The sequence below is a fragment of the Phacochoerus africanus genome, chromosome 12 (genome assembly GCF_016906955.1).
Source record: "Phacochoerus africanus isolate WHEZ1 chromosome 12, ROS_Pafr_v1, whole genome shotgun sequence".
Taxonomy (NCBI): domain Eukaryota; kingdom Metazoa; phylum Chordata; class Mammalia; order Artiodactyla; family Suidae; genus Phacochoerus; species Phacochoerus africanus.
Window position 1 is genome coordinate 53,830,695 of NC_062555.1, and position 25,876 is coordinate 53,856,570.

Consider the following 25,876-nt stretch of genomic DNA (forward strand, 5'->3'; position numbering starts at 1 on the left):
TATTCAGAATATTCTACAGGACATCCATGTGGATGAAAAACTTGATTATGACCCTTGACCCTATAATATTTGTGCATGGTTTTAATATACACTGACGATTCCAAGAGTACAAACAGAAAGTCCTATGGTTACAGAGAGACAACTGTGCTTTTATGTCTTCAAAAGTTTCCCAGGATTATTCATTATTTAAAAAAAAAATTTTGCCAAAGAAATCAGCCCATTGTATTAAAGAAAACACATCTAATGAGTCTTCATTTCCAGCTGTCTGATAAATCCATTTATATATACTGATAAGTACAAGCCTACGACTACATCATTATTTCTTCAAGGATGGTTGTGCCCACATATTTTACATACTAAAACACGTATTTTTATAATGAACATTTTCCATTTTTCCTCCTCCTATTACAGCCAGGATATTATATTGGTATTTTTGAAATTATTGGCTAGGTAATTTATATTACCCACCTTATTGCAGTAGGGAGCAATACAAAATATTTGTTATTAAAAAGGGGCATTGCAAGTGTTGGGTTGATAACTACTGATTTAGGGTATTTGAAGGGCCAATATAAACATGTATGAATGGGAGTTCTCCTGTGGAGCAGCAGATTAAGGATCCAGCATTGTCACTGCAGCAGTTTAGGTCACTGCTGTGGCATGGGTTCGATCCCTGGCCCAGAAACTTCCACATGCTGTGGGTGCAGACAAAAAAATTAAAGATAAATAAATAAATTAAAAAAAAAAAGAGGAGTTCCCGTCATGGCGCAGTGGTTAATGAACCCGACTAGGAACCATGAGGTTGCAGGTCCGATCCCTGGTCTCGATCAGTGGGTTAAGGATCCGGCGTTGTCGTCAGCTGTGGTGTAGGTCACAGATGCGGCTTGGATCCCGCGTTGCTGTGGCTCTGGCGTAGGCCAGTGGTACAGCTCCGATTGGACCCCTAGCCTGGGAACCTCCATATGCCGCGGGAAGCGGCCCTAGAAAAGGCAAAAAAAAAAGAAAAAGAAAAACGTATGGATGGAGAAACCCCTTCCCATACTGCAAGGCAGAAGACAGTAGATAGTGGAGAGCCATTTAAACATAATTTCCTGGCCATAACAACTAAGCATTTCTTAAAGTTAATTAGATTATTTAAAATTGAAGTACAGCAGACTTAATATTACTTTAATTTCAAGTGTACAACAAAGTAACTCATCATTTTTATAGAATATACTCCATGCAAAGTTATAAAATATTCACTAAAACATCTTTTAATACTGAAGTCAAATAATGTTGAATGATATTCTCCTACGCAACAAAGGCAATGCTAAAATCTATTAGCAATACTCCCGTGCTTCAAAACAAACTCAAGCAAACTGACTAAAGCTGCACCTCAGGAAAAGGAACTTTTAGTCCCATGACAAGTGCCCAGGTCTGAGGATATCTCCGTCACCTTTGACCTTCTGGGCTCTTTCATACCTCTTTTAGAACATCCGTGTGCCTTGATTTTGCTTTGAGAATTGTCTGAAATTCCTCAGATTCCAGATAAGCAAGCTGTTCTCTTCTTTTTTTCCTGGCAGGCTCCAGTTCATCCTCAGCTAGAGCAAAAAGGAAAAGTGTGAGCTGTTACAGAGGCATTTCCCAACCAGTGAGTCTCACCGACTCTGCTGCTCCTATTTCCTCTGCCTCCCTCTACAACTCTTCAAAGGGAATTCACCCCCGCCTTGGTACCAGCAAATAAGGCTCTTAAAGAAGTGAGTTGAGGAGTTCCCGTTGTGGCTCAGTGGTTGACGAATCTGACTAGGAACCATAAGGTTTTGGGTTCGATCCCTGGCCTCGCTCAGTGGATTAAGAATCTGGCGCTGCCGTGAGCTGTGGTGTAGGTCACAGATGCAGCTTGGATCCCGAGTTGCTGGGGCTCTGGCGTAGGCCGGCGGCTATAGCTCCAATTGAACCCCTGGCCTGGGAACGTCCATGTGCCTCAGGTATGGCCCTAGAAAAGACAAAAAAAAGGGGGGGGGGGGCGACTTGAGAAGTAAGAACTAGAATATGGGTAGTTTAAATTAGAATCTCTTTTTCAGCTTAAAATAAGAGCCAATTATGACCAGAGAGAACAACAAAATCCCTATTCACAAACTGATGTTAAAATGACACTGCTAACTTCAGAGTTTTAAAAAAGATAAAAACCGGGCAATTTAAAGCCAAGGAATTCTACTTCTTTCAAAGTAAATCTTTATACTAACATACATGTGCAAAGATTCAATGAAATAATCTCAAGTTTTCAAGTCGTGCATAATTTCATTTTAATTTAATGTGATTATAAGAAACAATCAGTTCTCGCTGTAGAAATTCTTTTAGGTATTCTTCACAGAGGTAAACGGAAGTAAAATAATGACTTTTTTTTTTTTTTTTGGTCTTTTTGCTATTTCTTTGGGCCACTCCGGAGGCATATGGAGGTTCCCAGGCTAGGGGTCCAATCGGAGCTGTAGCCACCGGCCTATACCAGAGCCACAGCAACGCAGGATCCGAGCCACGTCTGCAACCTACACCACAGCTCACGGCAACGCCGGATCGTTAACCCACTGAGCAAGGGCAGGGACCGAACCCACAACCTCATGGTTCCTAGTCGGATTCGTTAACCACTGCGCCACGACGGGAACTCCAAAATAATGACTTTTGATGTCAGAGAAGCTGGTTACGTTTTGGAATGTTTCCTTTGTAAGTGGTGTCTCTTTCACATTGCTAGGTTTTAAAGTTGCAGTACCTTGCAGAGAAAACGTGCTATTCTTTTCCACACGTTCCTTCACTTCCAGGATATCCTGAGGTTCCTTCAGCTTCTTCTGAATGCTGTTTGGGTCTGTTTTTGTAAGAATCTGGCCTTTTGCCCTTAATTTGGTTATAGCAGCTAACTAGAAAAACAGAAAGAGAGGGAGCTGAAAATCTAAAAGATGAGATAAGCACCTATAGCTCTGGGCCCATTTCCAGTGATTAAGCAGTAAATTCCGGCTGTTCTCAGATATGTATTAGCAAAATATATCTTCATTTTACTTGGCAGTATTAACACAAGTATGAAACTTTAAAAGAATGAAAGACAGGTCTCTAAGTTGGGAAGCCAACTTTCAGCTCATTTAAATATCAATAATTACTTTAACATTAGCTAATCCACAGGCTTTGAGACCCATAGAGGAACCACACAAACATTTTGGAAGTTTGTTTCAGAATAGACAAAATTAGGATAGAGTTCCAGCTCTGCCATTTACTAGTAGGTAACCTGACCTAATTGTTCAGCCTTAGTTTCCACATTTATAAAATGGGGATGACAGCACTAACTTATCTTTTATAGTTGGGGTTTTGAGAATAAAATGAGATAATGCCAGCAAAACAGGTACCCATACCTAGTAAACAGAATGTATGCACATATCACAGAATATTAGAAATACATCATGTAATTGCTATTATGATTATTGTAGGTACAGCTTTGGCTTGCAGGCAGCCTTTGTCCTTCCTGTGGTTCTGGCTGTTACCCAGAACAAAGAGAATACAGGCTCGAGTTGAGGCATAGGGCAACTCAGGAGGAGAGGTGGAAACTGCTGAGCAGGTGGGGTTCTGACTACCCCCAACTCCCACTTCAGTCAGAGCAACTTAGCTTTTATCTGTTTGCAGACTGGACTTCTGTGTAAGATTTCTTTTAAAGAGGGCTTCTCCTAATTATTATTTGACAATTCAATTGCTGAAACAATTCCAAAGATGTTTCCCCCTAATCTAAGGTGTCTAGCTATAAAACAGTATCTTCTAAGTTATCTCCTACAGCCTGACAGGAACCAGAATGGAGATAATGGCTGTATTCAATTAATGGCACTATGTCGACACCCATTATCATTTAAAATTCTTTCAACTCTAATAATTGTCATGACCCATAAACAAGCATGAGGTGACTTGTCTTTCCTGGCCACAGGTACATCATGTTTAAAACTCCAACTGTGTCTCTCAGAATGCACATTCCAGTGGTAAAGATAACGCATGGCAGCTACCTTTTTGGCTTCTGCTAAAGCACTGAGTTTTGGTCTTGGTGGTGGTGACTTGTCAAAAAGGAGGACATTATCTCCTTCTGAGATGCCTCTTCCGAGCTTGGGCGTCTGAATGGCTGGGGTTCTGTTCATCTTGGGGAACTCGGCCCCAGTTGGTGGAGAACAAGAAAGGGGCTCCCGAGAAGATGACGGCACAGCTGGGCTCTCAGCTTCACTCGAGCTCTGGAGAAATCTTTAAAGAAATAGGCAGTCACAAACTAAACATACAGACTGGGAGGCTGCAGGCAAGCCAGAGCTGATAAGTAGTTGTGAGTAAAACTTTTTCTCCTTGGTTATTAATTCAGATTAGCACATAGGAAATACAAAACTAGTCTCACTAACTCCTCAGTTAACTGAGTTTTGGTTGAATCAGTGCTAACTGTTTCACCAATTTAGAACTGATTATTATCAGCAGGCTTCCCAATGGGTGCAGTCTAAGGAGCACTTTCCGTCCTGAAGGTGAGCTGCTGACTGTGATCCCAGACATCTGGTTAGCTCTGCACTGTTCAGGAACTCATGAAGTCTCTCTGCACTTGTTCACTCTACTGGGAAGGTGTAACACGTTATACACCTTGGAAGTCCTAACAGAAAAGCGCTACCACTCACACAGTGATTATTTTACATATGGTTTTAAGGGCTCCTTAAAAACAACAAATGCCAGAAATCATCTAGTCCAGGAATTCCCACTGTGGCCCAACAGGATCAGCAGCGACTTGGGAAGGCTGGGACACAGGTTTGATTCCCAGCCAGGCACAGTGGATTAAGGACCAGGTCCTGCCTCAGCTGTAGTGCAGGTCGCAACTGTGGCTTGGATCTGATGCCTGGCCCAGGAAATCCATATGCTGCAGGGCAGCCAAAAAAAAAAAAAAAGAAAGAAAAAAACAAATCATTTTAGATATGAAGAAATCAAGGCCCAAGACCCCACTGCTCGTAAGTGACAGGCTCAGGCCTAGTACTAGGTAATCCCAGGCCAATCTTCCTTCCCTATCACATCCCCACTCCTGTGAGTTCCAGGCTGACTGTGCAAACTGCCTATCAGATCCCATCCCAAGATATGTTTTGTTTGGCCAGTAAAATTCTGCCAAACTTCGAACTGTAAAGCCTTTAAAGGGACAGGAGCTTTCTACTTCCCACAGTGTCTACAACTCCATGTATATTTTGATGTCCACATCCATACATTTATGTCATCTGTAGCCTCCTGATGAATACCTCTATAGATAACCCACCAGCACGGCAAACTAACCTGCCTGAGGGCAAATCTATTATCTTATTTTTCCAAAGCATTTCCTCTTGGCTCAAAATGGATTCTCCTTTCAATGGAACTGTCTACCCTTTCAGGAGCCCAGGTCTGGGACAACATAATAGTTCAGCACTGGAATAGAGCAGACTCGGCTCCCACACTGGACTAGCTCTCTGACCTTTGGTCACACTAAGTACGAAACAAGGTAATGACGCCTTGTAGAGTATGGTAAGGACCGAATGAGACGTGTGTACCATGTAAAGCGTGGTGCTCAGTGCATGCTGAGTGCCTGTAAACAGCAGCTCTTATTACTATTCAGATAACTTAAGCTTAAAAGTCTTAAACTCGTTTACCTTCAACACCCATTTCCACTGGATTCTGCCTCTAAAATGACTCTCCATTTTCAGCTTCTCATTTCATCACTGACCTGAACAAATGCAAAATCTACACATTGGTTTAGCCTGTAATTAAAAACTTAATTGTGGCAAAACTAAGAAATGGGCACCAAACAAGTTAACACCTATTTTCCCTTTTCACAAAACCCTCTTTATGCATCACTCCTTTCTCTTTTCCAATGATATTCATTAATGCAGTCTGTACCACCAGGTCTCAGAATTCACTAGCATTAAGTTAGAAATATATAACTTTAAATGCCATCAATTTAGGTTATGTTAAAATCATTTTTAAAAACTTCCAAAGTTAAAACGGTAGCCAGTCACCCCAAATCCAAAGTCACTTTTTTTTTTTTTTCCTTTTTATGGCTGCACCTAGGGCATATGGAAGTTCCCAGGCTAGGGGTTGAATCAGAGGCCATAGCTGCAGCCTACACACAGCCACAGCGACAAAGGATCCCAGCTGCATCTGAGATCTACACCACAGCCTGCGGCAACGCCAAATCCTTAATCCACTGAGTGAGGCCTGGGATCGAACCTGAATCCTCATGGGTACTATGTCGGGTTCTTAACCTGCTGAGCCACGATGGGAATCCCCAAAGATTTCACATTTTTAAAATCTATTAAGACATCCTCAGGATTCCTGAGATGAGCTAACCAAACAGGGAATATTAAATGTTACCCTTACCGCTTCTGTATTTCTTCTGACTTCTTTTTCCGCATCTCTAACATACGCTGCTTCTGTTGCTTCAAGAGGGATGATGCTGAAATAGACTGGAAGGCAGGTTTTGGGCTCCCCAGGATCCCTAAAACAAGAGCCACAGGCTTAGGGGGTTCTGAGGCCTCAGGAACTCAGGTGTGGACACCAGAGCAAGAGTAGCCTGACTCTACCTGATGTCTTGACTTTGGCTAAATGATGTTTCAAGTTTCTAGCTCCAAATGTAGGCAAGTCCATCAGTTCCCTGAATTCCTCAGAGCAAGACAAGCTCTTCTGGGGTATTCCTGGAATATACAAACATCAGTCTTAGAGGATTCAAAATTCAGACTATTTTTTTTTTTTCCTTTTAATGGCTGCACCTGCAGCATATGGTAGTTCCCAGGCTAGGGATTGAATCAGAGTGGTCGCTGCTGGCCTAAGCCACAGCCACAGCAAAGGGGGATCTGAGCCACATCTGCAACCTACACCACAGCTCACAACAATGACGGATCCTTAACCCACTGAGTGAGGCCAGGGATGGAACCCATATCCTCATGGATACTAGTTGGGTTTGCAACAGCTGAGCCACAATAGGAACTCCAAAATTCAGACTATTTTATATCATGTGACTTATCCCTTTTAAACTCTGCTTTCTCAACTTAGTCATTTGCAAATGAAGTAGATATATCAAGAGAAAAGAGAATCCTTAACCTCTAACATCGGACCAGTAAGACTGCAAAGGGAAGATAAATATACCTTATTTTGAATAATAATTAGAATACTAATATTTGTGCAGTCATTTCAGACCTACTTGTGTAATATGCACAAAGGGAAAGGGTGCATCCCAGACCTTGACCACTGTTACGAACAGAGACCCCAGGAGGTGGCCTTCTCTGACCTGTTTTAATGAAAGATAGCTGATGAGGTTGACTAGGAACTTGACACTACTGATTCCAGTCAGTGCTGGATACTAGAAGTAAGACCCATATACATCAATACATTTTAACAAGCAGAGCAAGCTAAGGCACAGCTAAGATTAAGAGGCTGTTTTTCCTTAAGGCTACCAGCCAAGCTTGGTTCCTTCAGCTGATGCCACATCACTCGCTAAGTATAACTCAGAGTTAGGAATTAACCATTTTCAATCCTGAAGGCTACGTATTTAAGCCAGAGAGAGATATGTGGAATCTAAAATATGACACAAATGAAACCATCTACAAAACAGATATAGAGAAAAGACCTGTGGTTGCCAAGGGGAAAGGGGGGGGGAGGGATTGGGATAGGAGAGGAGTTTGGGGTTAGTAGGTGCAAACCATTACATTTAGAATGGATAAGCAATGAGGTCCTACTGTACAGCACAGGGAACTATATCCAATCTCTTGGGATAGACCATGATGGATGATAATACCTAAGAAAGGGAATGTATATATACATATGACTGGGTCACTAAGCTGTACAGCAGAAATTGACACAATACTGTAAACCAACCATACTCTAAAAAAAAAAAAAAAAAAAAGACAGAGAGAGAAAGGTATGGAGAAACAAAGTTACCAAGTTTTTGCTGAGTTTCCTGAAGGATCAAATCTGTGCCTTTAACCACCAGATTAGTCAGAGTAGTTTGAATCTTCTTTTTAGGTGCCACAGCAGCTGCACTGAAATGACAAGAGTCACCCTCTTAAAAAGAAAGTCACTGAACTTCAATGCTCTATGGGGTAAAGAAGATGCAGAAACAGTCATTATGAACTGCCAATGTTTCTCAAAGCACTGTGTAAGCAGCCTTTCTTAATACTATGGCCTCACAGCCTAACTGATGCACGCATTACATCACAGACATAAAACAATAGGAAGCCTACAATCAGGTTGAAGATCATTCTGGAAAAGAAAGTTGGCAAAAGAAATAAAACATACACCAATACTTTGATCAAGTAATCTAGGATTTACCTTAAGTCCTTTGCAAAACTTTAGGATATTAACAACCTTGTTTGTATTGTTTAAAGTTGGAAATACCCTTTTTGGGGGGCTGCCCCGGGGGCGTATGGAGTTTCCAGGCCAGGGATCAGACAGGAGCCACAATTGAGGCCTATGCCATAGCTGCAGCAATGCTGGATCCCTAACCCACCATGTGGGGCGGAGAATCAAACACACATCCCAGCACTCCCAAGAAGCCACAGATCCCATTGAGCCACTGTACAAACTCCAAAAATACTATTAATGTTTATCCATGAAGAATTAGTTAAATTATCAAAGGCATGTAAAAGAATACTATGTAGCCACTAAAAATAATGCCATAAGTGAATACCCCACAAAGAAAAATTCATTGGAGTTCCTGTAATGATGCAGCAGAAACGAACTGACTAGGAACCATGAGGTTTTGGGTTGGATCCCTGGCCTTGCTCAGTGGGCTAAGGATCTGGCTTTGTGTGAGCTGTGCGGTAGGTTGCAGATGCGGCTTGGATCTGGTGTTGCTGTGGCTCTGGCGTAGGCCAGTAGCAACAGCTCTGATTAGACCCCTAGCCTGGGAACCTCCATATGCCGAGGGTGTGGCCCTAAAAGGACAAGAAAAGACAAAAAAAAAGAAAAAAAGAAAAATTCATTATTTTATGTGGGGAAAAAAAAGAATCTTGCAAAGTATATCAGGATCCCATTTTATATTATTAAAAGTGTATACAAAGTCGGGGGAAGGAGTTCCCGTCGTGGCGCAGTGGTTAACGAATCAGACTAGGAACCATGAGGTTGCGGGTTCGATCCCTGCCCTTGCTCAGTGGGTTAAGGATCCGGCGTTGCTGTGAGCTGTGGTGTAGGTTGCAGACGAAGCTCGGATCCCGCGTTGCTGTGGCTCTGGTATAGGCCGGTGGCTACAGCTCCGATTCCTAGCCTGGGAATCTCCATATGCCTCGGGAGCGGCCCAAGACCAAGAAATAGCAAAAAGACCAAAAAAAACAAACAAACAAACAAAAAAAACAAAAAACAAAGTCGGGGGGAAAAACCCCCCTAGAACCACATATACCCAAACTAGCAGTTACCTAGGTGATGGGATTTACAAAATTTTCTTTATTTAAAAAATTTTTTTTCACCACTGCAGCAGCAGCTTGACATGGGATCTCAATTCCAGACCAGGGATTGAAACCCAGGCCACAGCATGAAAGTGCTAAATCCTACCACTAGACCACCAGGGAACTCCCCCAGGTGGTGAGATTATAGATGGTTTTTACTGTCTCCTTTTGACTGGATTGTACCTAATTTGTTTAAGATAACATATGCCTATTGCTTTTGCAATGTGGAAAAATACCAAAATTATTTTAAATCTTAAACAAGTGCTTGGGAGTTTCCTGGTAGTCTAGTGGTTAGGACTTGGTACTTTTGCTGTTGCAGCCTAGGTTAGATCCCTGGTCTGAGAACTCAGATTCCACATCAAGCGGCTACAAACTGCAGCCAGCAAAAAAAAAAAAAAAAAAAAAAGTGCTTGATATTACAAAATAGATAGAAAGTACGAGTCCTCCAGCCCAATTTCTGTTGGATCAAGGACAAAACCTACAATTTATTCTTGGACCAACTACACCTTCTTCGAGCCAGGTCCCCATCTGTCACGTCCTCAGATGTGCTTTCTAGAGTACAGTGACAAGGCCACTGATCACCTGCAGGGACTCTATGGAGAGGCTAAGATGCTCAGAGGCGAGGCCAAGAATGTCCCCCTCCTGAAGCTTCACTGCATACTTGTTCACTAAATTAAATGTGGGCTCCAAGAGGTCAACAGTCCCACACCAACAATCATGGGGGAACTGATTTCAAGGTAACACTCTCTCCAATCAGACCTGACCAAGTTGCACTGTTCACGTTAGAAGCCAAAGAGGAAGTGCGGGCTCCCTGCTACAAACCATCACAACCTGACTCAGATTCCCAGACTTCTGAGAGTTTTCCTCTCTTTCCGGGACTGCGAGAGGCCCTCAGCTACCTCGTTCCAGGCAGTACCATATGAAAGATAAAACCCCTACAAGCCTTCCAGGACCTGGAGAGAAATGTATAACCACTGGATTTATTCTTAAACGAAGACAGGCAAGACCCTTGTCCCAAAGAAGCCCCAGGAATATCTTACATTGAGGCTGCGTATGAGGCCGAAGAAACTCCTCCGTAGTAAAAACCATCCTGACACAGCCGTTCTTTCAGGCTGATGCCTTTGCGGGCAAACTTCTTTGGAATTCGGCCTCCAGAGAAGGTGGACTGCAGGTCGGCCCGCCTGGCACTGAGCCTCTTGTACTGGGCCTGGATGTGATACTGACAGTACTCACAGTCGTTCTGTGAAAAAGAAGAGGGGCTGCGTCAGGGTTAGGGCGACAGGCCAGGGACAACATTAATAGACACAGCTCCTTTCTCCTGGCCCCACAAAGGGCTATTCTGTGTGCAGAACCCTCCTGGCTGGCCTCTGGGACCATTCTCAGTGCAGAGTTAAGAGTGGCTGAAGGCAAGAAGTTCTTCCCTAACCTCCTCTTCATGTACTACGTGGGTAAAAGAAAAAGTGCTGTCATTCACTGCCTTGGCCTCTTTCTACAATGGAAATAAAATCAGCTTTCAGATGAACCTTGAAAATGTTATGCTAAGAGAAAGAAGTCAGACACAAAAGGTCCCGCGTCGTAGGACTGCTTTTATGGCATGTATCCAGAGACAGAAAGCGGCTTAGAGGTCACCCGGGAAGTGGTTATTTAACAAACACGGCATGTTTTTCTGGCGTGATGGAAAGGTTTTCAAATCAGAAGATGCTGATACCTGCACAATAAAGTGAATACACTAAATACTAACGATGTGTATGTACATTTTAAAATGGTTAATCATATGTAATGTGAATTTTACCTCAATAAAAGTTAAAAAATAAAACAAAATCAGTTTCAAGTAAGCTTTTCTACTTCTCTGGTTGACCTTTGGACAAACGCTACCCCTTCAGGGAAAGGAACAAAGAGAAACTGTGAAGTATCGTCCTTTTGGATGAACCTCAGAGATGGCGACGGTGGGGCTTTAATGGTCTAGCTCTTAAGGGATCTGTCAGGTACTTCCCCTGAGACCTCTTTTTCCAAATATCTCCCACTTTCCTACTTCCTTTCCACTAGTTCATCTGATGGACAGGAATGAGGGAAATCAAAAGAGAGGAAACCAAAACCTGTCACGATCCTTCAAAGAGCTCTAAGAAGTACCACCTCACATCCACTAGGATGGCTGTAATCAAAGACAAACAAAAAAACAAGTGTAGGAGAGGATGGGGGGAAACTGGAACCCTCACATACTGGGGAAAATGTAAAAGCCACTTTGGAAACCAGTTTGGTGGTTCCTCAAAAGCCTAAACATAGAGTTATCATAAGACCCAGCAATTCCACCCCAGGAATACATGCGAGGGAACTGAAAACATCCACACAAAATCATGTACATGTTTACAGCAGCTTATTCTTAACAGTCAAATGTGAAAACAACCCAAATGTCCATCATCTGATGAATGGATAAACAGAGTGGGATCTATCTATAGAATGGAATATTATTCAACTGTAAAAAGAATGAAGCACTGATGACTGTTCTGCAGCATAGATAGAGCACAGATGAATCTTAAAAACATTATGCTAAGTGAAAGAAGCCAGACATAAGAAGCCACATATTATACAATGCCATTGTATGAAATGTCCAGAGGAGGTAAAACTATAGAGACAGAATTTAGATTAGTGGTTGCCAGGTCTAGGCGGGGGAGAGAGGAATGAGGAATGATTGCTAATGGGCATAGGCTTTTGCGGAGAGAAAATGTTATGAAATTACATAGTGGTTATGATGGCACAACTCTGTGAGTATACTAAAAATTACTAAACTGTGCACTTTAAGAGTCTGATATATGAAATCCATCTCTACGTATATATTTAAAAGAAACCTCTAAGAAAAGATAAAATAGAGTTTAAATGTTTCAGTGTATTTCATCATTAGTGTTTGATCTCGGCACTAAAAAGAATTGAGGGCAAATTAAAGTTCTGTCTTCTTATATCTCCTAGTCAGCTAGCAATAATAGGTTACTTTTCTAAGAGGTTAAATACTGCACCACCCCCCCCCCCCCGCTTTTTAAACTGGCCCTTAGTAACCATGCATTCAATTTTCTCACTTTGATGCTTTCTGTTTTATAGGAAACTCAATTTTAAATAGGTCATTATAGGTAAAATACCTATAATTTATTCATACTAGTTTCTTCTTTCTTTAGCAAAAATTACCCCAACAAAGCTGAAACTAACCAAATTCACAGTCTGCGTACACGGTTCTCCATTCTTCTTCTTCGCTTTACAGGTTCCCAGATCAAGAGCTTCCCCCATAATTAAGACCTTTTGAGGATGATCAATAGATAAGCACACCTGTAGAAAAGAGGTAGTGTGGGAGTTAAAAGCAGACAAAGATATGGTCTTTCATCAGCACGAATGGATATACCAACAATTGGTGAGAGCTGAGAAGGCTTTTTGCCCTTATTATCACTGCACAGGAGTTTGAAGCCAAAGCGCTGTCAGACAGGAGGTGGAGAAGACACATTTAGCTCTCCACCCACTATCCATCCCCTCCTGCGTCTCTGCTATCAGAATCCAAAGGCTCAGCCTCGGGTGATGAATCCAGTTCCCAGTTTTCCCAGCATTCTTTAGAACCAGTGATGGTCATTTGCCACTGCTCCAGCCAATGACAATAAAGCAGGAGTGGGCAGGAAAGGGAGCTATAAGAGCTTGTGCTTTCCTGACAAAAGCAGAGCAAAGAGGCTGCTCACTTCTTGCCCTGAATGGAGATGTGATGGCCAGAGCTTCAAAGCCATCTTGTGACCAAGAAGAAAAGGCTGAGAGACTCAAGGACACTGTCCCTGGTATCACCACTCCGCCTATGTCTGTTTTTGTTTTTTTTTCTTCTTCTTTTTTTTTTTTTTACTATGTAAGAGAAACAAACTCAGTATTGACAGTTAAAAGGAAACTACAGTAAAGTTTTTCTGTTACTTGTAATCAAATACCTTCCTAACCAATAAATGAAGATGTGTTGTCATTCTCTCCTGAAAGCAAAAAATGAAATAATTGTTTCTCATTCCTGCTGATATAATCTGTCTAAAAGAGGAGCAGTAGTTTCCTGCTGGCTCAGGTGGAGAAGTTGTTGCTATTCATCTGTATGTCGGTGTGCAATTTACCCAAACTCTTGAGTAGATGCTGCTTGAAAAGATAAAAATTTACACTAAAAATGTAAATTCGTGGAGTTCCCGTTGATCGCTCAGTGGGTTAAGGATCTGGCGTTGTCGTGAGCTGTGGTATAGGAGGTTGCAGATGCGGCTCAGATCTGGTGTTGCTGTGGCTCTGGCATAGGCTGGAAGCTACAGCTCCAATTCGACCCCTAGCCTGGGAACTTCCATATGCCATGAGTGTGGCCCTAAAAAGACAAAAAAAAAAAAGTAAATTCATAAACTGCAATTATAGCTGTACTAAGGAATGGCACAAAGTTCCCTCAACTATAAAACCTCGGCTTCTTGATGCCACCATGGAAACTTATGGGAGATCTATGGGGACCTGATCGCAAGAGTTGAAAAAACTCCAGGAATCCTGAAACAAATCTGAAAAGATATAATGCAATATATAATGCAAAATGCTCAAGAAGTGAGAAATTCAGAATACTGGCAGTGAGGGATGAATGAACAAACAAAAAACCAGTTCAATGGAGATAAAAGACTATAAAAACTGGACTTATTATATTTAAAATATAAATGTTTTTGATAGAACACAGCTAAGTAATAAAGAAAAAAAATAAGCCATGGAAACCCAGTCTTACCTCCTCTGAACCGTCCTTGGGCTTCATGGGGTTGGCGTTGAGCAGCCCTATGACGGTGCCCTGCTCAGTCTTCCAGAGTTCTTTGTGAACCTCTCCAAACAAGAACAGCGACACATACCGTGTCAGGTCACGAAGATCATTCAGTCGCCAGATGCTAAATGTTTTCCCCTGGAGGAAATATTTTTCATAAATTTTGAACAATGAGTTAGTTACACTGTCTCCACATATGATTCAAGGGTTCCACTGAAGAATATGTAAGTTTACACACCTTGAATTTATAATCATCAGAATGTCTGTTAATGATAAATTCATCCTTTTCCTCGGTTTTGATATGACCCTTTCTAGTTTTAGAAATCAAGGTGAAGAAAGAGAAACCAATAGCAAACTTGTCTATAATTCTCAGATCTAAATGGTCGATGGGACAGCACTGCTTTCCTGATTTCACAGGCATGCACACATATAACATTAAAAGAACAAGGAAAGTGGGAGTTTCTGTTATGGCGCAGTGAAAATGAATCAGACCAGTATCTGTGAAGAGGTAGGTTTGATCCCTGGCCTTGCTCAGTGGGTTAAAAATCTGGCATTGCCATGAGTTGTGGTGTAGGTTGGAGATGTGGCTTGGATCCTTTATTGCTGTGGCGGTGGTATAGACTGGCAGCTGCAGCTCCGATTGGACCCCTAGCCTGGGAACTTCCATATGCTGTGGGTGCGGCCCTAAAAAAAAAAAATTAAAGAAAAAAATGAAAGAACAAGGAAAATGTGGCACTATCATTCAAGACCTTCCTGATATAAATGTAGTAAATCTATTATTTACCACCAACTAATTATAATTTTTTAGGGCCACACCTGCAGCATATGAAACTCTTAGAGGAGTTCAGATAAATTTCACATTATTATTTCCACGTCATTATGGCCACTGGTGATACAACTAAGAACTTAATCAAGGGAGTTCCCATCATGGTGCATCGGAAACCAATCCAACTAGGAACCATGAGGTTTTGCAGGTTTGATCCCTGGCCTCACTCAGTGGGTTAAGGATCTGGCACTGCCATGAGCTGTGGTCCAGCAGGTGGCAGACACGGCTCGGATCTGGTGTTGCTATGGCTGTGGTGTAGGCTGGCAGCTGCAGCTCTGATTAGAGCTTGGGAACTTCCATATGCCACAGGTGCGGCCCTAAAAAGCAGAAAAAAAGAACTTAATCAAATGAAAACCAGACTTGATCACAGTTAAAGAGACAGAACAGGGCTAGAGCAGGATTCAGAATCTAAACCTCAATCCCTGGTGTTAGAGCTCATAAAAAAAGTCTAAGTCTGGCCAAGATCTAAATGGAGAATGACATCAGTTTTGAGGATGATTAACTGTAGTAATTTAAAGTTAGGAGAGACTTCAAAGGCCAGTTCCTTCATTTTATAGGCAAGGAAACAGAGATCCTTAAACAAAGTTTAAGGGTTACTCTAAGACCACAAGCCTCCTGCTAAACAGAGAACAAAGCTTAGAAATAATAATTTTCCTGTTATGCCTCAGTCGACTGCAATTTTAAAACTTGTTAGATTGGGAGTTCCCACTGTGGCACAGCGGAAACAAATCCAACTAGTATTCATGAGGATTCAGATTCAATCTTTGGCCTTGCTCAGTGGGTCAGGTATCCAGCGTTGCCCTGAGCTGTAGTGTAGGTCACAGACATGGCTCGGATCCCAAGTTGCTGCGGCTGTGGCGCAGGCCAGGCGGCTACAGCTCCAACTCAACCCCTAGCCTAGGAACTTCCATATGCCACAGGTGCAGCCCTAAAAAGCCAAAAAAGATAAATAAAATAAAACTTGTTAGATCTTTTTTAATATCTGTCAATTTAAATAAACCATACTGTACTGGCACAGGTCAGCAATTTCAGGACTTTTGAGACTGACATTTTATATCTAGTAAGACTCTGCAAAGGATCTGTGAACGCAGTCCCTTTGAAGACCTGCTCCTCTTCCACAAGAGGGATGAGAGCGTCACAGATACAACCACACCCACCATCAAACAAAGATAAGTGAAGTGAGTAAGAATGATGTGGACAATAAAAAGCTTAAGAAGCCTGTAAAACCACATCTTCCTTAAATAGGGCTTTCCTTACCTATCTCCGCCTCGGCTACAAACCCAATGATGGTGTGGCAACTTGAGAACTTACTAGCAATTATTTCAAGGTGAAATTCTGATGGCTCTGGGTAACAAAAAAAGCTGAGAAGTCAATAAAATGGCTTACGCTGTTAGAACTCTGTGGAGTGACTTTCTTCAAAATAACCCCAAATGTCACCCAGTCTATTTCTTCCAGCTTCTCACTTGCCATCTTTTCCTTGAGCTGAGACAGTCTGATCAGTCTTCGGCCAGTCATTTTCTTGTTCATTTCTGTGGAGGATACTCGAGGCTTCCTGGGTCAAGAATTCAGCAATTGGTAGGTCATTATTGTAAGAAGAGATTATCAGGCATGGTAACAGATTGGTGAGAAGAGGTGTCATGGGCAGAAATTTCTGAAGCACCTGTTCTCAGAGAGGCTTAGTTACATAGTATGGACAAGGTGCACATTCTCACAGCAGATGAAACCAGGATAATTAAAAAAAAAAAAAAAGTTTGCTGGAGCTCCCATCATGGCTCAGCAGAAACGAAACTGATAAGCATCCATGAGGACACAGGTTCGATCTCTGGCCCCACACAGTGGGTTAAGGATCCAGCATTGCCATGAGCTGTGGTGTAGGTTGCAGACTTAGCTTGGATCTGGTGTTGCCATGGCTATGGTGTAGGCCAGCAGCTGTAGCTCCAATTTGCCCCCTAGCCTGGGAACCTCCATATGCCGCAGGTGCAACCCTAAAAAGACCAAAAAAAAAAAAAAAAAGGTTTGCTTTTCCTTGGACCTAGAATAGGGACTTATGTAGAAAACAAAGACCCTAAGTTCTTTCTTCTTCTTTTTTTTTTTTTGGCATACTGAAGTTCTTGGGCAGGGGATCGAACCAGTGCCACAGCAGCAATTGAGGCCACTGTAGTAACAATACTGGGTACTTTACCTACTGAGCCACATAGGAACCCTAATTCTTTAAGTTAATATGAATTCCAATATAAAGTTATAATATTCTTTTAAAAATAATCTCTTGTAGTTTCCTGCTTTAGTGCAATAGGATTGGCAGTGTCTCTGGAGTGTCAGGACGCAGGTTGGATGGGTCCCTGGCCTGGCATAGTGGGTTAAAGGATCTGGTGTTAAATGCTGTGGTATATATAAGCCCCAACTGTGGCTTGGATCTGATCCCTGGCCTGGGAACTCTGTATGCTGTGGCCAAAAATGGAAAAAAAATTTAAATTAAAAAAATCTCTTTTTTTTTTCCGTCTTTTTTAGGGCCGCACCCGCAGCATATAGAGATTCCCAGGCTAGGGGTCACATAAGATCTACAGCTGCCAGCCTACACCACAGCCACAGCAACATGGGATCCGAGCCGTGTCTGTGACCTACACCACACCTCACAGCCATGCCGGATCCTTAACCCACTGATAGAGACCAGGGATCGAACCCTCATCCTCATGGATACTAGTCAGGTTCGTTAACTGTTGAGCCACAACAGGAAACTCCAAAAAATCTCTTGTAGCTCTGCACTAACTGTTGAGCCACAACAGGAAACTCCAAAAAATCTCTTGTAGCTCTGCACTAACGAACCTGACAAGGATGTGGGTTCAATCCTTGGCCTCACGCAGTGGGTTAAGGATGCAGTGTTGCCATGACCTGTGGTGTAGGTTGCAGACGCAGCTCAAGTCCCACACTGCTGTGGCGTAGACCTGCAGCTATAGCTCCAATATGACCCCTGGCCTAGGAATTTCCATATGCCACAGGTACGGCCCTAAAAAGCCCAAAAAGTAAAAAGAAGAAAAAGAAAAAAAAACAAAAACAAAAACAAGACCTCTTAACTTTAATACAAAATCGTGAATTGCTGTAAATATTTCAATTCCATCAATTCTATAAGAAGCTCACAGGTTCTATGACTTCTAATTAGATTTTTTAAGCCAGTGTTTTCACATAACAAATAAAAGCTTTGAATCTAGCTTCAATTAATATATTCTTGTTCCTAATGACAGGCCAAAAACTTGTGAATTCACAAACTATTTTTCCCTGGTAGAATACTCTTATCTGTTCCCTGTGTGATCATATTACACATTCAAGGACAAGCAAAAAGAGTCAGGAGAAAAACATGCCTTTGACTCTGTCAGAAGTCGTCTGGAACAGACACCCCCAAGAGCTACCTCTGAACAATGAAGAATATTCAGGAGGGAAACACTGATGTGGGTGGAGAAATCCTTTCCCTGCCTGATTTCTCTGAGTTAGCACGTTACTATCAAGCAACGATCCTTCCGAAGATTCAGGAAGAATAATGAGAGACTCAATTCCACAACCTCAATTTGGAGGCTGCTCAGAAGCTTTGTCTGAGTAGTTTCAACTCCCTCTACTTCAGTGCAAATGAACAGCACACTCACAGCAGCAACATCTTTCATTATCCACAGTGATTTCAACTGGGAAAGGCAGCACCAGCTCAGGAAGGTCATGTTTACCTTGAACAAGAACCCTGAAGCCCCCTCAATGAGCTTTTACTATATTCCATCCCTGAGACTGTCTGAAATGTTATCAAGATACTGATTCCCACCCAGCACCACCCTGCCCCCCAATTTTGGAGAATAAACTTATACTGCATGTCGGGAGTCATTTGTTTTTCCCCTTCTTACTAATATACAATTTAAGAGCTCAGCAGTTTCAGTTTGATGGACAAGGTTCAGGTGTTCTAGAGGGGTTGCACTTGGCGACTTAGACGGAAGTTACAAAAGGCCATCTGGTTTCAGATTACTGCTGTGCCCAGGGCTTCAAGAGCAGTAATAACAGAGACGCAAGGCAGCAGTGATGCAGAGCACAGAAGATTTACAAGTCCAGGCTTTTCCCTAAACTGATCCTGGGATTTATTCCTATTTTAACTGAGTATCTTAATTTCTCCACCTACCAGACGCAAAGAATATAAAACGGCCTTAAAAGTTATCATGAAGAAAAAGAGCACAGTTATTTCTTTTAACATCAGTTATAAGACACTATCCTGATTAAACTGCATATACCTTTAGGTATTTAAAAAGTCTCAGAGTTCCTGTCGTGGTGCATCAGAAACAAATCTGACTAGGAACCATGAGGATAAGGGTTCAATCCCTGGCCTCCCTCAGTGGGTTAAGGATCCGGTGTTGCTGTGAGCTATGGTTTAGGTTGCAGACGCAGCTTGGATCCTGCATTGCTGTGGCTGTGGTGTAGGCCGGCAGCTATAGCTCCAATTAGACCCCTAGTCTGGGAACCTCCACATGAAGTGGGTGCGGCTCTAAAAAAAATAAATAAATAAACATAGTCTCTATTACTATTTTTGCCAGTTTCTTTCTTTCTTTTGGCTTTTTAGGGCCGCACCCAAGGCATAAGAAGGTTCCCAGGCTAGGGGTCCAATCAGAGCTATAGCTGCAGGCCTACGCCACAGCCAGAGCAATGTCAGATGCTTAACCCACTAATGGAGGCCAGGGATCAAACACATGTCCTCACAGATGCTAGTCAGATTCGTTAACCCCTAAGCCACGACAGGAACTCCCAGTTTCTGATTAAATACAGTATCAGGAGTTCCCATTGTGGCTCAGTGGTAACGAACCCTAGTATCCATGAGGACTCAGGTTTGATCCCTGGCCTTGCTCAGTGGGTTAAGGATCCAGCGTTGCTCTGGCTGTGGTGTAGGTCGGCAGCTACAGCTCTGATTCCACCCCTAGCCTGGGAACTTGCATATGCTGTGGGTGCAGTCCTAAAAAAATATTTATAATAGTAAATACAGTATTATTATTTATTCATTTCTTTATGAACATATATCATTGATTCTTTATATAAGCAAGAGAAAGTCTTCCTTAATTTCACAGGCAAATATATTGAGTCAAACAAACACAGTGCTGACAGCCAAGTTTTGTCAAGTTCAAGAGCTGGTGGTCTAATGTGGACCTGCAGTGTAAATACACTTATTTCTGGAAGGCTCAGTCCCGAGGAAGGAGGATGAGCCATGTAATGGGCATCCAAAGAGAGTGTGTGGGGGGGTTACAGTTACTGACCTGAGCCTCAGGCCAGAGAAGGCTTCCACAGAGACTGTCGGAGCTGTTTCCCCAGAGCTCCTGGGGGTCCCCGCACTCTGATCTCTAGTCACCCCACCAGGAGTGTTCCCAGGAGTTGTTCGGAGCGGCTGGGAGGGTATACTTGTCATCCTTGAAGATGGGCTTTTGGGCTCTAGAAAATTAACATAAATTTAAGAGGAAAACAACACTGATAACTAACAATTTTTTATGGAATTGTTTCTTTTTTAATCAACATATGCAACAACCAAATCTTGAGAGACCAAAGGAAGCCCAGAGGATCATTTCTGCTCTATGCTCAAAGCTCTGCAGTCGTCCAAAAGGACTTTCTGCATATGGAAATATTTCACACTGGTGCTTTCCACTGTGGTAGCCACCAACCACATGGGGATACTGACAATGAATAGCGTTCCAAGGAAATGAATGTCTAATTTAATTTAATTTAAACAGTCACATGCGGCTAGTGGCTGCTATATCAATGCTGCTCTCAAACACTGTTCCTCTGTGCAATGCCATTTTTTGAGTATTCACCACATACAGAGACCTGGGGTTGATTCCTTAAGGAAGTAAGAACCCTCCTTTAGAAATCATCTAGTGGAGAGTTCCCACTGTGGCCCAACAGGTTAAGGACCTGACACAGTCTCTGTGAGGATGCAGGTTCGATCCCTGGCCTCCATCAGTGGGTTAAGGATCCGGCGTTGGCACAGTTTGCAGCAAAGGCCTTACAGATGCAGCTCCAATTTGACCCCTAGCCCAGGAACTTCCATATGCCACAGGCGAGGCCATAAAAAGAAAAAACGCATTAGTAGGAATTTCTGCACAGATCAAACTTAGCTTCCCTTTGTTTTCTTGTTTCATTTAATTTCATTTCAATCCAATCCATTTTATTTGTGGGGTAGGAGGAAGTTAAGGGGGCTAGACTATTCTACTGATGTGATTACTTTTCATATTTTAGAAGCATTTGATAATTCTCCTGAAGGTCAGAAAGCTTGGGTATATATCACTCTCTCTTAAATAAGATCATTATTTACCTTCAAAGCCACTCTGGATCACTGCTCCCAAGCCAGGGGCTAGTGCAACTCTAGAACTTTAGAATCTCCAGAAATCATGCACTTGACACATCCTCTCAAAACTCAACTTTGGACACTGCCTGATGAAACACCTTAGTAATATCAAAGGTTCTAAGGGGATAAACACCATTTATCAGTGGATACACGAAATACATAATTTGTTGTCAAATAAATACACTCAGAGCCTGCACCTATTCTGTCCTATTGTGTCACATGCCAATGGTAGTCAAAAGGTCAAAAATAAAACCTGACCATTTTATAAGGGAATCTGTGCCTTTATCTCACAGCCTGAAGAGTAAATCTCTAGACTGCTAGTAGAAGAACTCAACCCAGTGGTTACGTACAACTATTAAGACTTAAAAAGAAACTGAATCCACTAAGCATTTAGTTAAACACCTACTTACTACCTAAGGATTTTCTAAGCATTTGGAGATATAGAGAAAGATTACAGAATACTGCATATGGTTCTCATTCCCAAAAAACTTACTTTTCTCAATAGGCAGATAAGACAGAGTCAAAATGTGTTGTTGTTGTTTTTAATTCTCTTTGCTTTTTTAGGGCTGTACTTTTGGTACATGGAAGTTCCCAGGCAAGGGGTCAAATTGGAGCTGTAGCTGCTGGCCTACACCACAGCCACAGTAACATGGGATCCGAGCCGTGTCTGTGTCCTACACCACTACACCACAGCTCATGGCAATGCTGGATCCTTAGCCCACTAAGCAAGGCCACGGGATGAAACCCATATCCTCATGGACACTAGTTGGGTTCATTATTGCTGAGCCACAACAGGAATTCCCCAATTTGTGTTTTAAACAGAACTCAAGCAGTAAGAAACCAGGAGGGCCTCAAGTACTATACCTGCAGGTGAAACCTTTGGTGTCCGAGCCACTCGCTTGGGTTTTGGCAGAGTTGGGACGTCAAGATCTGCAGAAAAGCACGCTGACTCTTGAATTCTCTGAACTTTCTTCTCCTTAAGAGGGGGACGTGAAACCTTATCTACTTGAATAATAGTGAAAGAAATTAGTAAAGAAAATTTAGAAAGGGACTCAAAAGCTGTTTTACCAGGAGTTGGATACATAAGTAATGTTATAATTACTTCATAATAGAAAATGCATACTATTTCTAGAATTAGTGTGATTACCTGGGGATTTAGGCAGACGAGCTGGACTAGCAGGCTGCTTAATTGTTGCTAGTTTTAGCTGTTCTTGTAAGGACTTCATTTGTTCTTGCAACTTCTTTAACTCATCTGGGAAAGACATACATACTGATTTAAGAACCAGACTAGAGGAAATATTATACACAACAAAAATGCTGAAAGGTTTTTGATGTCCTTCCATCACCCCTACAACCTTGGGACCCATAATATAATCACATACCAAGAACTCGTAGTTAACTTCTGCCCTTTAAAGAGGTCCCCTCAGAGAAATAAACTTGCTATTTCCAGTCATCAAACCTCTAATACCAAAGCTCATTATGACAGAATACCACAGATATACAGCCATGGTTGAAAAGTTTTTAGGAGTCAAGAGATGATCACATTTATTTCAAAAACTGAGGATCATAATTTATACAATGAATGCTGACTCTTGTATTAGAAGAAACAGCCAGTTGACTGAAAGGGAATTTTGTTGTATGTAATTTAAAAATATATAAGAGAAGATACCAGGGATAAGAAAAGGGCACTTCTCAATGTGTCTGTTTAGAAATGGTCTTCTGCTCTGGAGTTCCAATCGTGGCTCAGCAGTAACGAACTTATTAGTATCTGTGAGGACGCGGGTTCAATCCCTGGCCTTGCTCAGTGGGTTAAGGATCCAACATTGCCATGAGCAGCAGTGTAGGTCACAGAGGCAGCTCAGACCTCACATTGCTGCGGCTGTGGTGTAGGCCAGCAGCTGCAGCTCCGAATGGACCCCTAGCCTAGGAACCTCCATATGCCGCTTTGTATTCTTATCCCTGGCTCATGTGCATAAAAACCCCAAACTATTATGTTTCTGTAATAAGTATGAGGACTACTGGAGCCATTCTGCAAAGGATCAATCATAGCAGTTGGTATGGATATAATGGGGCCTCTGTAGTTCAAAAGCAGACTTCAAATGCTTGTTCCACTCATACAGCTTTTTTTGGCAAAGTCATTTATCTCTACCCCTGACTCAGCAGCCACTTAGAGGAAAGCTTTCAGACAGGTAGTTTTCATCTGGTCTATCATAAAGAAATTAGAGAAAGCTAGTGATTAAGGCACCTTGCAACTCCTGATTACTTTTCCCTTGACGGGGAGCAGGAGCAGGAAGGACCCCATTTTTAGCTGACTGCAATGTAGGAACTTCTTCCTCATCAGTTAAGTCTCCCATGTCTCCAAAGAGAGCATCCAAATTCTCCTTTTGGTCTTCAGCCTTTTCCACTTCTCCCTCAGAAGCCTCCTCTGTGTAGGATTCACCATCACCATCAGCATCAAAAAGCTCATCAAATTCGTCAGGTTCACCATCTTCCTGGGTCAAGGGCTGACTCACTTCTGAATTACAATTCAAGGCCGACTCATTCTCCTCCAACAGTGCAGTCAGCAGAGACAAATCATCTTCCTCCCCTGGGGCAAAAAGAAGAAAAAGGAAAAAAGGAAGGCTACTTATGAAAAACAGCCATTGACAAGCAGAGTTACAATATTCAATATTCATAAGACTCGATGTTCTGATGGGGATTTCCAAGGTAGAGAATGGACAGTTAAGAGTTCCTCTTTCTTGATTTATCTGTTTATTTTGTTTCTTTCTTTCTTTCTTTCTTTTTTTTTTTTTTGCTGCGTTTGCAGCATGTGGGAAGTTTCCAGGCCAGAGATCGAACCTGTGCCACAGCAGTGGCAAAGGATCCTTAACCTACTGAGCCACCAGGGAACTCCTGTTTGCTCCCCCCCTCCCCCCATCTGGGTATGATTCCTTTACAAAATCAGTCTGTTCAGGATCACGTGGTGAAACAGGTTGGCAAAGGAACCTGGGTTAGGATGGAGATCTCGAGACCAGTAAGCCAATATCTTTTTCATCACTTTACACTCCCTTACCAGAAGGAAATGAGCCAATAGCTAAACTCAAGGCCTAGAATCTGATGAAACAATCTAAGGCTTAAAGTCAGGGGCTGCATAAGGATTAGTCTAAACTGCTTAGCACAGCCAACAAAGACTCCCAAGACTGCAGACTACAGGAAAAGAGAAGAGGCCACCTGGCCCCTCAGCTCCAGGTGAGATCACCGCATCCTTGAAAAGGAGCCTAGAGGCCCTCCTCTCTCCTGTTCCAAGATGACATAGAGAGCACACCCAGAAGAGGCCTTGGCTCACACCCCCAGGGAGCTACAGCGAGAAAGGGTGCCTAGTGACTCCATGCTCTTGCCTTGAGCCCATCTTTCCCTGAGAGAATGAAGGCTGATCCCATGATGCCTCCCATCCCAGTTTATCTGGGTCACCACCCCAAACCATCTGTCTTCTCCATGTTACACTGTCTCCATCCTCCACCCTCCTTGCTCCAAATTCCTGGGATCTGCTCTCTGAAACCAAAAAAATCTACCATCAGGTAGTCTCCCTATATCCTCAGTGGCTCTTAAACCAGAAATCTGGCTGTCCTGCAACCTTCTTGACTAGAAGTTCATTAACCTTCCACAGCCCACTCTGCAAATGCAAGAAGTGTCCAGCATGCACAAGGCATGCCATAGATACCTGACAATCAACTAAGGGCCCTCAGGTCTTCTTTGTTTATCCCTGTTCACTTTGGAACCACGTACCTTTCTTTCGGCCACAGTTAATAAGCACAGATTTTTTTCATTAAGATCCCCTCCCAGCTGCTGTCCCTGCCAGATTTCCCTTTGGATGCCCCCCAGTTTCCCTCCAACACTACTGCCGTCTCCATTCTCAGTCTCTACAACACGCATGCAGGGACCAGCCAACGCCTTGGTCTCTTGGTTTCCTGACCTCACCTTCAAGGTCATGTCCTCCCCTCTCATCTTAGCCACTTGCTCCCAAGGTCACTCCCTTTCATCACAGCAAAGGCACAACCTACCTCTGAGATCTTGATTTCAAGCATTCCACTTTGATCCCCGCCCCTGATCCTTCAGCCAACTCACTCTAGTATTCCTACCCAGCATTTCCTGCCCTTCCATTGACACCCCCGTAAGGTTTTTACCATCCCTCATCCCCCATCTCTCACGTCCTCACTTTGGATCCATGTTCCCTCATTAGAATCACCGTCTTCTAACGCCTCTTAACTGCCTTACTTCTCTCTCCTGCCCTCCTGTCCTGTAACCCTGATGAAATCCAACAGGCCAACACCTCCATGCCTATCCCCCTGCTGGTAAACTTGCCTGGACAAAGACCCACCACCCTGACTGGTTTAGCTCTAAATGTACACCCCCAATAACAAAGTGGCAGTCAACACTGCTTAAAAGCGCCCACACTTCCCTGACACCCTTGCTTTCCTGTTCTTGAACTCCTTCATACTGTCTCTCCTCCAACC

At 42.7% G+C, this 25,876-nt stretch overlaps 1 protein-coding gene across 3 annotated transcripts in view; it reads right to left on the reverse strand.

The window, feature by feature from the left end:
* The window catches only part of MCM10 (minichromosome maintenance 10 replication initiation factor), a 43,664-nt gene that overhangs the window by 13,153 nt on the left and 4,635 nt on the right, over positions 1 to 25,876 (reverse strand). For 2 of the 3 annotated variants that reach the window (XM_047755281.1, XM_047755282.1), the window contains exons 3-16: positions 23,629 to 23,970; positions 22,531 to 22,635; positions 22,248 to 22,388; positions 20,302 to 20,473; positions 16,418 to 16,583; positions 14,176 to 14,343; positions 12,624 to 12,740; positions 10,466 to 10,665; positions 7,924 to 8,024; positions 6,570 to 6,680; positions 6,367 to 6,484; positions 4,011 to 4,239; positions 2,744 to 2,888; positions 1,459 to 1,577 (exon numbers count right to left, since the gene is read on the reverse strand). In XM_047755281.1, coding sequence (XP_047611237.1) covers positions 1,459 to 1,577; positions 2,744 to 2,888; positions 4,011 to 4,239; positions 6,367 to 6,484; positions 6,570 to 6,680; positions 7,924 to 8,024; positions 10,466 to 10,665; positions 12,624 to 12,740; positions 14,176 to 14,343; positions 16,418 to 16,583; positions 20,302 to 20,473; positions 22,248 to 22,388; positions 22,531 to 22,635; positions 23,629 to 23,970 — 2,234 coding nt within the window. The remainder of the gene's footprint in view (positions 1 to 1,458; positions 1,578 to 2,743; positions 2,889 to 4,010; positions 4,240 to 6,366; positions 6,485 to 6,569; positions 6,681 to 7,923; positions 8,025 to 10,465; positions 10,666 to 12,623; positions 12,741 to 14,175; positions 14,344 to 16,417; positions 16,584 to 20,301; positions 20,474 to 22,247; positions 22,389 to 22,530; positions 22,636 to 23,628; positions 23,971 to 25,876) is intronic. The other variant, XM_047755283.1, reaches the window with a different exon arrangement.